At 41.0% G+C, this 14,773-nt stretch overlaps 1 protein-coding gene across 6 annotated transcripts in view; it reads right to left on the bottom strand.

Moving 5' to 3' along the window:
* COBL (cordon-bleu WH2 repeat protein) overlaps positions 1–14,773 on the bottom strand; it is a 289,300-nt gene that overhangs the window by 108,609 nt on the left and 165,918 nt on the right. For all 6 annotated transcript variants that reach the window (XM_037837168.1, XM_037837170.1, XM_037837171.1 and 3 more), the window contains one exon: positions 5,342–5,524. In XM_037837168.1, the coding sequence (XP_037693096.1) occupies positions 5,342–5,524 (183 nt within the window). The remainder of the gene's footprint in view (positions 1–5,341; positions 5,525–14,773) is intronic.

The following is a 14,773-nucleotide window of genomic DNA, read 5'->3' as shown; positions in this document are numbered from 1 at the left end:
TCACCACCCAAGCCACCATCACCTCTCATTTTGGTAGCCAAGGTCACGAATTATTTAGTCCCAATACTTTTCACTTGAGGTAATGTGCAAATGAAATTATCATGTTGGACTTTTGTGGTACTGAACATAAGGAAAGCAATAATTCACATAATACAGAATAAAAGAAAACCTGAATTATTTTTAAATGTTATTAAATTACCATTTAATTATATTAAAAGGATCTATAGTTAGCATCTGGCATAAAAGCAGGAGCATGATAAATGTATATTGTCTGGTTACATTAATGAATAGCCCTTTATTATATATTTGTGGAAAATAACACATCACTTAGTGAACTTTCCACAAATTACCTATTTTTAATCATTCAATAGAGATAAAAAATGAAGTAAACTGCTTTGTAACGCACAAAGGGTTGTACCAATGAAGATGATTTATAACAACGATGATTTATAATTGTTGTTTCAATCTTTAATAGATAAACTGAGTCACCTGAGTAAGGATTTCTTGACAATATTCTATTCCCATTCTGTTTGAACAAAGAATCCCAGGTCTCAAAGGAGGCAAAACTCTTTTCTCCTCTACAATTTTTCAAAGATGCGGAATAGTGAGCGGGGTGTTCACAGTCTGGCCAAGAGGGGAAGATGCTGATATGAGAGGAGGAGAGGATGTTGATATTGTTCCACAAAATGTACCTGTTCCAGGGGATTGGAGATTTTTTATTAGACGTCTGGCATTCGTAGCAATAGGAATTCAGATTTTAAGTACAATCTGCCTCTTGGTTGATGCAGGTCCTGGCTGGGGGCCACGGTGCCTTTATCCCCACCTCCAGCCCTCCCTGCCTCAGGCATGCTGGTGGCCCCAACCCCTCAACAGGATGTTGGCTGGCTCTGCCTTCACTCCTTTGTACAGAGTGCACGCTGTTGGGGACTGTGGTGGTTTGGAGCTGTACGTACCCCAGACAAACCTGTTCCAAACCTAATGCATTCCTGTGGGCATGAACCCATTGAAAATAGGACCGTTTGAAGAGGTTATTTCAGTTAAGGTGTGGCCCACCTCAGTCAGGATGGGTCTGAATCCTATTACCGGAGTCCTTTATAAGAAGAATGAAATTATATAGATAGAGAGAAAGCCACAGAAGCAAGAAGCTGAAATTCCATGGGACCTGAAAGAGAATGGAGAGGCCAGGAGAGCCGCCATGTGCCTTGCCATGTGATAGAGAAGGACCTGGGATTGCCAGCAGCCAGCCCCAGAATACCAGTCTTCAGGAAGAAAGCATCACCTTGATGACACCTTGATTTGGACTTTCTTTTAGCCTCAAAACCGTGAGCAAATAAATGCCCATTGTTTAACCCAACCCATTTTGTGGCATTTGATCGAACAACCCAGGAAACTGAAACAGGGATTGAATCATGTCCTCCACCAAGACGTGCTCAAGTCCTAACCCCTGTCCTGCGGGTATAAGTCTATTTGTAATCAGGACCTTTGAAGATGTTATTATTAGTTAAGATGTGGACTCATTTGTAAATACAATCTTCAAAGATCCTATTTAGATGAGACCACATTGAATCAGGGTGGGCCTTAATCCATATAAATGGAGTCTTATAAGTGGAGGAAATCTGGATGCAGCCAGAGCCAGTAGGAGCCAGAAGTTATTGGAAACCAGAGGACTGGACACAGAGCAAGAGAGATCGCCATGTGTTGAGTGATTGTTGGAACTCTACAGTATCCAAGACAACGAGAACCCTGCCAAGAACTTGAAGTCGGACTTGTAGCCTCCAAAACCATGAGACAATAAATTCTTCTCATTTAAGCCATGTAGTGGTATTTGTCACAGCAGTGCTGCATGTAAGGCACACATGTGAGAAAGGAGCCACAGAAGGTTGAGTAACTTGCCCAAGGTCATGTTACAAGTCATGGCAGAGCTGGGATGTGAGCCAAGGAGAGTGGCTTGTGAGCCCATAGCCGCAGCACGGAAACACACTCGTGTCAGTGCTGACTTATCATGCCATTTAACGGATGAGGAAGTGGAGGCACATAGGTGAATGGAGCTCAAGGCTGCCAGCCTGTTATGCTAGTGCTGACCCTGGATGACATAAGGGCAGCAGAAGTGCGAAAAATGTGGGACTGGTTCAGGAGCAAATTAGAGGCAAAAAACTCTACTTGGGACCATGTTGCCGAAGATTTGGTATAGAAAGGGACCTCTGGCCAAATGCAGGTGCCAGCAGCGAGAATTCTCAGGAGTGAATCCAGGTCAAGGACAAAGGCAGAGTGCTCTAAGTGCAGAGCAGGGTGGGGTGGGGACAGCATGGGACTTAGAAGATGAAAAAGAAAAATTCTGCCCAGAACAGATAGTTCCTTCAGGCGAGCATTCCCAGTGCCCCAGAGAGAAGTGAAAGCTGATATCTCAGCCCCACCATATATATTTTTATTTTAACAAATAGCTTTAGCCCATGGTTAACTCTATGGTTATAATAATTCCTGGCGTCCCAGAGAGAAGTGAACGCTAATATCTGAGCCCCACCCTATATTCTTTTATTTTAACCTATAATTTAGCCCTTGGTTAACTCTAGGTTATAGTAATTATATAAAATTATATTGTTCCACAGCATACACTCATTCATTTTCAGGTAACTTCTCTGCTGAAGAATCTCTCCAAAACCATTAAAAATATTTGCACTGAGTGAACCCTCACATTTGACTAATCTAAGTTCCGAGTGGGTGGATCAGGGAGGTGGCTTTCTCTGGAGCGGCAGTGGTTCTCAAAGTGGGGTTCTGCAGAGTAGCAGCAACAGCATCATCTGGGAACTAATAAAATATGCAAATTCTCAGACCCCACCCTCAACCTACTAAATCAGAAAATCTGGAGGTGGGGCTCAGTAATTTATGCTTTTAAGAAGCCATCTGGGTGATTTTGATGCTCACTCGAGTTTGAGAAACACTGCCTTAGCATATGATACTGTCATTGTATATAATATATCGTTCCTATCTGAAGGGGCCACATAATTAAAAATATATTCCTTTTATTATGGGAAACAGATTTGAAGGTTCCCACAAAAGAGTAGCTCTGTCACTCTCCTGGAGGATAATATGTCTCTTACCAATGTCTTGGCTAAGAGATTTGCACAAGGACATCATTCATTTATTTAATTGGCTCTAACACGTTCAGAAAAATCTCTCTGAAAATTACTTTCAGAAATAGCAAATACTAACAATCAAATCATGAGCTGTATAATAAAGTAATAAATACTAAATGCAAAGATTTTTTTAAAATATCAGATGCACTTGAAGATGGCTGAAATTATTGCACCTCTAGTAAATATTTAATTTTTTAAAGTTTTTTAAAATATGAAAACTTAAACATTCTTATTTTCTTATAAATGAGTCATGTCCTTGAAAATAAACCTTTTCTCTCTCCTTATTCAGGATCTTGGTGTTAGTAACAGTTGCATATAAATAAGGTTTTCCAAATAAACATCTTATCTTTTTATGGAAGGAAGTTCACGAAGAAGGAATTGACGTTCTTCCCCAATGACGATGACAATACAAATTTGGGTTTCTTTCCCAGAAATCAGTAAATAGCAAAATACTTTTCATTAAAAAAACAGAAAAGAAAAAGCATGTTCATAGCAAATGCCTAAATCTAATCCATATGCCACTCATGCTTAAAACAGAGATGGTTTCAGAGAGCCAACTTCTCCGCTCAGTCTGTGCCAAATAAAACAGATTTCAGTAAAAAACTTTTACTGCTTTAGAGGAAACTCTGTTCATTCTACAGGGTACAGAGAACCATTTATTTTTCATTCAGATTTCCCAATTCTCTCCTTACTGTACATTTTCTCACTAAAGCATTACCCATTGTGGATAATCCCATTAAAATTGGAAAAAACACAACAAATTCTTTCCTGGGTGGAAGATATTTTTAAAATGTTGATGCAGTTCAGCAGCTACATTCTATTGCCTTAGGAAAATGCAATTCTTACTAAAGAAAAAAAGCTTAAACAAGGCCGATCCTGGAATTCATACTTTTTTACCGCTAAAGGAAGAACTGTCCCAACCAAAAGCAAAGGCATTCCCAGTGGGATACCAGTGGAAAAAAGCTAATGCTGTCAATATGGCCTGTGTGTTATGAAGAAGTTCAGAACCTGCTAGTTAGCATTTAAAATCCAAGCAAATTAAAGAAATACAGAGGGAGTGATTACTTAATGGGTGCAAAGTTTCTGTATGAGGCAATGAAAAGTTTAGGGAATGGATGTTGGTGATGGTACCACAATACTATGAATGTAATTAACATCACAGAATTGTGCACTTGAAAGTGGTCAAAAAGGAACCAAGGGACTTTAAATATGCTTGATGTAAATGATAGTGTTCATTTGGTGATCTCTCTGCAGGAACCTAGGATTCGAGTCAATCACAGACATCTCAGCTCAAGGAAGAATAATAACATCCTTATCTTCAATCTACCGGGTAGATCTAATATCTTAGAATTCGGTTGAAGTAGGACCATGCTTCGGGGGCACAGCCTGATTCACCTTGGGGAGCTCAGCCTCCTGGGAGACAAAAGCAGGAGCAGATCCTGGCCTGCCAGTGAGTGTTGTCCCTACCACTTCCACCCCAATAAGGACGGATTAAGAAACATAAAACCTCACTTGGCCTATTTTACAGTGTCACATTCTAAGCCATGAGAAGAGGAGTTACTGTCAAAGAGTGTCCTACCCATTGGAAAGTGAAGGTTTGATATTTCAAATAATATGTAGGTAGATGGAGGAAAAAAGCCCAAATAACACCACAAAAGTATCTCAGCTCCCGAGGGCAAAAGGTGGCCTGCTTTCAGTCAACCAGATAATGGTTTAATCACTCTCAAAGACATTAAGTTATTCTGAAGATAAACATTAAAAAAAAAAAAAGGAGCCTTCTTAAATACCAAGCCTCCACAAAATAAATATCATATCATATGTAGAGTAACTCAATATGTAAGAATATTCTCAGGCTTCCTGTGAATCTGAATTGTTTGGGGCATCTTTACTCTATTATATATCATCCCTTTATAAGCTCCCTAGCCACGCAGTTTTGTCATTAAGCGATCACAATTATGCCCAAAATTTCATGATAAAAATAAAATAAATGTTTATCGACAAGCATAAGTCTTTTAGTACTAAAGATATAAAAATACGCAGAGCAGTATCTCATCTCTATTTGTAAGTAAAGTTCAAACAGTCACCCTTTGCACTCCAATTGCTACAGCCACAAACTTGAGGGATTATAGTGTTTGAAGGCTACTTCTAGAGACGTGGTTGGTTTATTTCAAAGATGCACTGATTTTGAAAACCACCCTTTTCCCTACCTTTTCCGATGCCTTGTCTTGAACAGGTGCCCCCGTACTTGGCAGGGAAGGAGGAGGAGGGGCTCGGCGTTTCTTCATCTCCGATTTCACAGATATACCTGAGACGTTGCTCAGCGACAGGGATGGACCCAACGTAATGGAGCGTGAGTACACCGAGGGCGAGTTGGGCGTCGTTAAACAGCCCTGCCATGGGGAGGAGACAGACATAAAAACCCATGAGTGCGAGACTCTTCTCTGTATTAATGCTCAAACATGCAAACAAAGTGCCAAGGCATCATCTGTTTCCTTTGACAGCCTTGAATAACCTGAGAAAATCCTACATTTTCATATTCCTGAGAAGACACTGCAAGCCAGGTTAATGCTGTCAGGTTTCTTTTCTTAATCATGAAGGAAACAGCAGGCTCTTTAAATCGCTGAGAAGAACGCTCTCCGGCGAGAATCATTTAATACTTTTGACCAACCTGCAGATATGAATTGACTTCCTTCAAACACTGACAACTGGCAGGAACAGATCAAGGATTATGTTTCTCTTGGAGGAAAGAAGACCCAGAATCTTTACTATCTTAAGAAGTACTTCACCTGCTACCAGGAAGGGGCTTAAGTCATGATTAGAATTATCAGAAGTTCTGAACTTTTAATTGTCAGAAGTTATGAACAAATGATGACATCATATAAACAACTCACTGTGAAGACTATATAAGCACCACACATTGTATGTAGTGAAAGATATCTAATAAACGGAAAATAAATGCAATCCAACCCATTAACTAGCTGCTCCCAAGGAGCAATTTCTGTAACAGAGGAGCAATCTATAGGGTACATATATATATATATATATTTAATCCTTTTTTCTCCTTAGACTCTGCTTAAGAGAATTCTATAAATATTGGTGCAGAAAGAGTGCTTAGAGAATTAGCACTCTTATTTCAAAATTTTTGTAAAGGAACCAAGGATGTGGCCAAGCCCAGCACGTCTTCCCCTCTCCTGATTGATTTTCGTCCAGAGAACTTGCAACGCCAGACCTATTTCATATGTAGAGTCAGTGCAGTCTAGGGGTTAAGTCCACAGATTCTGGAAACACACTGCCTGGGTTTCATTCCTGGCTTTGCTACTTACAAGTAGCATGAAACTTGGGCAAGTTTCTTCATTTCTCTCTGCCTCAGTTTATCTCCTATGAAACTGGTGTAAATGAACAGTTCCTATGTCACAAAGGTATCACGTGAATTAAATGCCAATGTAAAGGGCTTTAAAGAGTTCTTGGCACAAATTAAGGTCCCAATATGAGTTTGTTATTATGAATAACATATATTTGTTCATTTACTGTTTTTCCCCTCAATTAAACTATGAGTCCATGAGAGTGGTGATTAGTGCTCATTTTTACCCACTACCATATACTAGAACAGTTCCTGGTATATGGAGGGCCCTTGAGTCAACATTTCCTGCAAAGAATGAATGGATGGGCAAGCCGTGGGGCAATTCTGTTCCGTGTTTTACAGAATGAACTTATGGGTGAAATTTCATTTGACGAACTGGTTCTACATATCTAAAGTAAATATTTAAAGGGCTGTCATATTAAGCAACAGCCTAGGATAACATGTGCTCAGACATAATTTCTATTATGTTCTGCCAATTATACTATCATTCAGTTTCCTGAGAAAATTGTTTGAGACTCGGATATGCTTTGTACTTAATTATTAAAGTCAAAGGATGAAACAATCCTTGAAGGTTATTTTTTTATATCAGTTCATGCTTCCTTGTGAGGAGCTGAAGGCCAAACATATCCAATGCCTTGACTATCGAAAACAAAGTTCCCACTTTTTGGTTCATCCAATGCTTTGGCTACTGAATACAAGGTTCCCATGCATTGGTTCACCCACAGCCTTAGTTCATCAAATACAGGTGAGGGATCTTACAGAAAATAGTCTGACTCCTGGAAATCTCATCAATGCCTATTTAGGCTCTCATGAAAAAATGTAAAGCATTCCTCTCAACTTCTGAGTCCTTTAGACATAGTACTCATTACCAAGCAAATCAGCTAATGCAATGTTAAATATTTTCCTCTGCCTTACATCTACTTTCATAGCAACCATCAAAACCCAAGAAGAAAGAGCACAGATTTACTTAAAGAAGTGGGGTCCAGATGACGAAATGACAGAAATGAAGACAACCAGAGAGGGGCTTTACTAATCTGAGGTCTTGAGCTGAGAGGTGTTTCCCTAGATGGCTGGTATTTGGTGAGCTCAAATACCCCCAAATTCAGGAAGCAATGCAAACCCCATCTTTTCTCATTGGCAGTCACATGGCTTTATGGCTAGAAGCATCGACTCTGGGATCTTTCAAGTTGTTGAATTTCTTTATCCATATTATTTGCTGACAGTGATTCTACAGACACTCCCGTTAGAGAGGTTTGCTACAGTTCATGAAATACAATGGAGAACTACATCCACGCCGACATTGTTATCTCTGGAATATACACGCCACCGTTTGGCATCTGGACCCACGATGTTCCTGACAACACAATTTCACAACCCAGTGTCTAATTGCTGTTCTCCACTCCACCCTGTCTAGACACGGAACCTCCAATTCCTCTTCTCACCACAACTATGCGTGCCTGGCTGATCACTCAACACTGCTATGAATTTACCTCTGTCCTTTAATTGCCCCAAACACTGACAAGGTTCTGTACAGACTATTCCTTTAGAAGCCCTTTACAATCCATCCATTTGATACCTTTAGTTCTGCAATCCCTTTGCCCTTATAAGCACTCGAACATCAGCAGGAGACTCTCCCTAAGTAAGGAACCGAGCTACAGATCTAAGGTGACATCCACTGGGCCCACGAACACACGAGTCCTGATCTCCTAGTGATGGCCATCTCCCTCTTCAAAATGGGAGAGAACCCCTTTACTTCAAAATGTTCATGCACATTAAACGAGACAATTTACCTGAAGCCTCTGGCATATTTCTATCACGTTAGCGGTGTCCAATGAATGCAGTTTCCTTCTTTTCTAAGTGTTTTTGGAGAGAATGCTCTCATTAGGGCCACAGCATAATAGCCTAAAGAAGCCCAAAGGACACCCACTCACCCCAGGTATCTCTGCCAAGTCCAACACCCATCAGCCCTGCACAATGAGCTTCTCACAATCCATTATCTGAATCTCTAGAACTTAAGTGAATTTTGACACAATGGGTAATTTGTACCCCAAATCTGCTTTATGTAGTCCCAACCACACGTACCCAAGCAGGCCGAGTTCATGTCCACCAGACCTGAAAGTTAATTGTATTACGCAATAGTGTTTCTCTCTCTTCAAACCATGGGCGGCCCAAAACATTTTACTGCCCAGAGAATATCTGTGGTTTGCCTCCTATCTTCCTTCTTTCCCCACTCCTGGAATTTCTGCACAGAATTTAGAAAACAATCCACAGAATAATTTTGGTGGAAAACACTGTTAAATATTGGTTGTCCTTTAAAACAATGATTCATACCAACATTAAATATAATAGAAAGCCACGGGTTTTGTCCAGACAGCTGGAGTCAAACAGCCTGGACCGTGTCTTATTATCCCGGTTTCCTTGGGTTTGCTCCTGCTGCAGAGCAGCATTCAAAATTCCACGAGGGGCAGACCTGCCTGCCAGCAGGAGGGACTGGGTTTCCTCTTCCCTGGCCAAATTGGTCAATATCATTATTTTTAAAATATCAAGTCCTTTTCTTGTAAAGCAGTGAGTCATGCTTTTTCCTAAAGATTGGCACCAAAATCCAAAGATTTTGTCTATCTTGATGTTATCAGATGTTCTTAGGAGTTTCTCCTTTGAGTGCAGCTTTCACAGGCGGTGACCCCAGATGAATCAGGAAGAAAAGCAATGGATAACAGAGAAAAAGGGACAAAGCAAATTCAATTTTTCTATACAAGGTTTCCTGGGACTTGGGTCTGATGGATGTAACGTCCCAGAAATGCTGCTCTCGGCTGGAGTGGAAATCACATCGAGTGCCACCCGGCCTCAGACAATACAAAAAAACCCGGCGTATCTACAGCCCTGCTGATGGCCGATTGATGCATTTATTCATTCACTTATTTGTTACATATAAAATGTCAATAATTTGATCATATCACTCACACATCCTGGAGGAGGGACGTAGGAAAGAGGAAACCAACAATTCCAACGTCCGAGTGTTGGCTCAAGACAAGACCAGTTTTATCTGTGATGGTTGATATTGCCATGGGTCTACAATTTTAAATAAAAAATAAAGAACTGATGGCTTATATTTGAAATCTCAGGAAGTCTTATTTTCCTTGCATTTGATTTTTATTGCAACCATGGAATAGTGTACTGTCATTAGGAACCAGGAACCATCTGTACACACTCTGATTAACAACTGGAGTGTCATTAGAGGGAGACGCCAGGACCCCCCCACCCCTGCCCTTGCTCCCACTGGGTACAGAGGCAAAGCCCAAGAGACCACAGGGCTCATGGGTGGATGCCAGTTTTGGACCTTTGGCTTTGCCTCTGTAATTTGGCTCTCTTCTTAAACCAATCAGGAACATGTATGCAGGCACGAGGTTCTCTGAACCAGCACTAATGCAGAAGGGGCACTTGCCCACATCAGCTCCAGTGCCCCATATAAGCATGAAAGAAACCTCCTGAGGGCTGTTTTTCCCTAGAATAACTGGGGTTCGCAGGAACTGCAAAGAGCAGATTTTTTTCCTTATTCATTCACTACAAATGATCAGATGAGTACCAGACAAGAAACTAGATGAGAAACTGAGTAGGTACGATTTCAAGTGAGCACAAACTGCCATGTTTTATTTCCTCTCTGTGTAAGTTCTTTATACACATCTGCACAAAAGTAACTTTACAAATACAGCACTTTATACAACTTAGTAAGGATGGAATCAATCTGTCCATATAGTAGTAAGGGGCTCTTTGAACTGACTATAATAAAATGCTTTCAGAGACAATTGGGCAAATGCTGTACTTGAAACTTTTCTGTTTAAGATCAACTGATTTTTTTTAAATAAAGACAGACAGTCATTTTTCCATTTCCCCAAACTGACCATTCTGGCAAATAAGACCATATCTTGTCAGAACAAATCATTTAGTCAAGCCTATCCAAAAATGTGCATTTGACATGGCTATTAAGGAATGCAGATATTGATTTTTTTAAAGGTTACGGAAAGTATTTTGGCTACCAGTAAGTGTAGTGTACAATAGCAAGCAACAATCCTATCAGCACAGACTATTCTCATTTAGACCAGATAGTTTTCAGATGGCATGATGTTTTGAATTCATCTACTCTATCACTCTGGTTTTAATGGTGGGAAAAATTAAGGCTCAAGGGAATTGACTAACTCAGGCTTGCTCAGTTCTCGACTGATAGAATTATACTAGAATTAGATTCCCTGAATCTGTCCGCAGCCCTGCTCTCCTTAGACCATTCTGCCTCCTTTTGAAAAGTATTTAATACTTTTTTGTTACATGCTTTGTCGAAGAATCAAGGGGGAGAGAAAATTAGGTTTAGAACCCATTATCCACATCACTTTCTTCTAATACATGTTCTGGCAGGATCCATGGCAGGACCAAATGTTTTAAAACAGATCAGGCAGACAGACACTATTATCTTTCCCACAAACAGCAAGATCTGCTGGGCAGAGCAGCCCAGATCTGTCAAAGCTCCTGACATTTTCTGGTAGGAAAAGAGAGAAAATTGCTTTCCATTCCACGGTTGCCAGCACAATCGTGGGCAAGAGGTCAGGCAAAGTTCCCTTCCAGGGAGGGTGTTCTCTTGTCTGCACTTTCCTATCCTCAGAGAACAGCCTTCCTGATAGACATGCCCTGAGCTGAATCCCTCAAACCAAACACCATGCTGTCTTCTGGCACCCTTGATATCTTGCATCAGTTCAGACTAAATGCCAGCTGCATGCTGGCTTCATAGGAACTAATCACTGTGGATAGGCAGGGAAACAGAACTTAAGAGTCTCATTTCTATTATGTGTGAATAATAGGGGGCAATAATGCTCTTGGCCAAGATCTTGCACGGGAATGCCTCGGGATGGCATTTTGAGTCTTCAGAAGAAACATTGCAGAAGCTATTTGGTCTGGATAGATATTTCAGCCAACAAAACACATGTCACATAAGCTCCCTGATGGTTATGAGCATCAGAACAATTTTGGATTATTGCTCTTCTGACATGATCTTTCAAAATGAGTAAACAGTGTCCACCTAGTAGTATTTGATTTTTCTTAACAAAACTTGAATAAAGGGATTGGAGGTGAGTGATAGTATTTTATTAAGGTCATGCTGTAGGACTGTCATAAAAGCAAGGCCAGGTGCCAGGCAGCTGAATGTTTGGAATATTTATTAACAACAATTTTAGGAAGCTTCTGGATGTTTTTGGAACATTTGTGAATTAAAAGGAATTGAATCCCTGGGTAATTCAAAGATGCGTGACCCATGACTTTTGTTTTCAACAAGATCACGATCCTGCTGGACAGTGTGCCACGGCTCCATGGAGAATTGAACTCCCAAGCCAAGCATGCAGATCTTAGGGAGCAGGCACGAGCCGTGATGTAAAAGTTCACTGGGCGACTAAAGAGGACGAAATGGTAATAATAAATTTTAAGAGGCAAGCAATAATGTACAAGATAGTTTAAAAGGACAGTAATTAGAAAAGTGAAGTGGACTGGCTGCATGTGGGGCTACTGGGAAAGAAAAGAGAGAACTGTTAGAAAAAAATGCATGGTTTGTGTTTTAGTTTCCTGGACTGCTCAAGTAAATACCTTACAATGGGTTGACTTAAACAATAGGCATTTATTAGCGCACGATTTTGAGCCTAGGAGAAAGTCCAAATCAAAGCATCATCAAGGCGGTGCTTTCTTCCTGAAGACTGGCGTTCTGGAGCTGGTTCCTGGCGATACTTGGTCCTGGGTTCCACTACCTCATGCACTGCACACGGCAGCCTCTCCCTACTTTTTCAATTCCATTGACTTTCAGCTTCATACTTCCTGTGGCTTTCTCTCTACCTCTCTGAATTTCGTTCTGCTTATAAAAGACTCCAGTAATAGAATTAAGACCCATTCCGGGCCACACCTTAACAGAAGTAGCCTCATCAAAACCCACGTTTCCAATGGGTTCCCATCCACAGGAATGGATTAAGTTTAAGAAAATGTTTTTCTGGGGTACATGCAGCTCCAAATCACTCCACTCCACGGATCCTAAAAAGACATGCTCTTTCTGCATACAAAATTCATTATTTCCATCACAACATCCCAGAAGCTTTAAGTAGTTTCAGTAACAATGCTAAGTACAAACTCTCATCAAAATTAACTATGGGTGTGGTTTGTCCCAGGGCACAATTACTCTCAGTCTGCGGACTTGTGAAACCTAGAGAACAAATTATCTGCTTCCAATGTACAATGGAGGGGCAGGCATAGGCTAAACATTCCCATTTGAATAGGGAGAAACTGGAAGGAAAACAGGGGTCATGGGTCACAAACAATTCCAAAACCCAGTAGGGCAAACTCCATTAGATGTCAAGGTTTGCGAGTCACCTGTGGATGGAGGTTTTATCCTCCGGTCCTGATGGAGGGGCAGCTCCACCCCTTCTAAGTGCATGTCCAGTGGCATGCTCTTCTCTAACACTGGCGTGGAGGCCACACTCTTTTCAAGCATTGGGGTGGCAGCATTCTCCCTGAACAACAAGGCACAAGATGTGCCCCCTCCAAGCACAGGGGCAGACCCACCCTTTCCACACACGTGGGTGGGCACACTCTCTCGGCCCAGTCATATATTTGGTCCAGACTTCAGCTTCCAGGGTTCTGCCCTTGAAGGCAATCTTCCTTCAATTTGTCCCTTTTAGTCCATGCTGGCAGCGCTTCTGCTCATTCAAATTTCACAAAAACCTGTTGGCTTTGCATGCGGTTCACAGGGGTCTAAACTATCAGTCCAAAGGCCTTCCCATAGATTCTTTCCAGATAACTGCATTTCCAATCCTGACTTCCCCTGAAATGGCTGTTCAGTTCCATGTTGTTAAATCCACATATTGTCCGGAAGCCCAGGGAGGTCCCTGATAGAACCACTTCTGGCCCTAGTTTCAGAGCACACTATGTAGATTGGCTCAGAATTTTCCAAGCCATCAATTTCTGGTTTCTTTGTGCCCAGGAGTTCAGTTCTTAGCTTATCCTTTTCCTCTCTCATTTCATTATAAGCTGCAAGGAGAAACCAGGCTGCACCTTCTACCTTAGCTTGGAAATTTCCTCAGCTAAATATCCCAGTCCATCACGTTCAAGTTCTGCCTTCCATCTAACATCAGAACTCAATTTTGCCACGTTCTCTTGACACTTTGAAACAAGGTTCACCTTTTCTCCAATTTCCAATAACACATTCATCATTTCCTTTGAAGGCATAGCTGGAACTGCCTTTAACATTCATATTTCTGCCAGTATTCTTTTCATGACAAATTATGTATTCTCTAAGAGGATAGAAACTTTCTCCACAGCTCTTATTCATTTTTCAGCCCTCATAATTCTATCATTTTGATCTCTCTTACCCATTACCCAATTCCAAAACCCTTTCCAAATTATAGTATTTGCAATAGCAGCACTCCACTCCAGATATCAAAATTTGTTTAAGTTTCCTTGACTGTTCAAGCAAATCCATGCAATGGGTTGATATAAACAACAGGAATTTATTAGCTCATGATTTTGAGGTTAGAAGAAAGTCTAAATCAAGACATCATCAACCTATGTGTTCTTCCTGAAGACTGGAGTTGTAGGGTTGGCTGCTGGAGATCCTTGGTCCTGGGCTCCTCCATCCCATGGCAAGGCAAATGGTGGCCTCTCCTGGTCTCTCTGTTCACCTCTGAGTTCCACTGAATTTCAGCTTCTTGTCTCCCATCACTCTTTGTTTGAGTTTGTTTGAGTTTGTTTGAGTTTCATTCTGCTTACAAAGGACTCCAGTAACAGGATTAAGACTCATCCTGGGCCACACCTTAACAGAAGTGACCTCATCAAAAGGTCCTACTTACAGTGGGTTCCCACCCACAGGAATGGATTAAGTTTAAGAACATTTTGCTGCGGTACAGACAGCTCCAAACCAATATAGTATGTGGGAAATACCTGCACGTGTGTGTGTGAATATGTGTGTGTGCACACATATGCAGCTGAATCTTGTCACTCTCAGTAGTTGTGTTCTATAAAGTCATCATGAACACCAAATCAGTGAATATGGAATAATTGCTTCTAGGAGAAATACAGGTTTAGGTTCCTGTTAGCCTCCGGTCACAACATTTTCATCAACTGATTAATAGATAACCTTGTTTTCTATGTGTCTCTGTTCAGTTACACCTCATATTTTATATACTGTTGATTCTTTAACATCGAATTCATGGGCAACAGCACTATACCTCATTCTGAATGAAGCTTATCTCACATGTGT

The sequence above is a fragment of the Choloepus didactylus genome, chromosome 5 (genome assembly GCF_015220235.1).
Source record: "Choloepus didactylus isolate mChoDid1 chromosome 5, mChoDid1.pri, whole genome shotgun sequence".
NCBI lineage: Eukaryota > Metazoa > Chordata > Mammalia > Pilosa > Megalonychidae > Choloepus > Choloepus didactylus.
The sequence above is the reverse complement of the archived record's forward strand: the minus strand, read 5'-3'. Positions and strand labels throughout refer to the sequence as shown.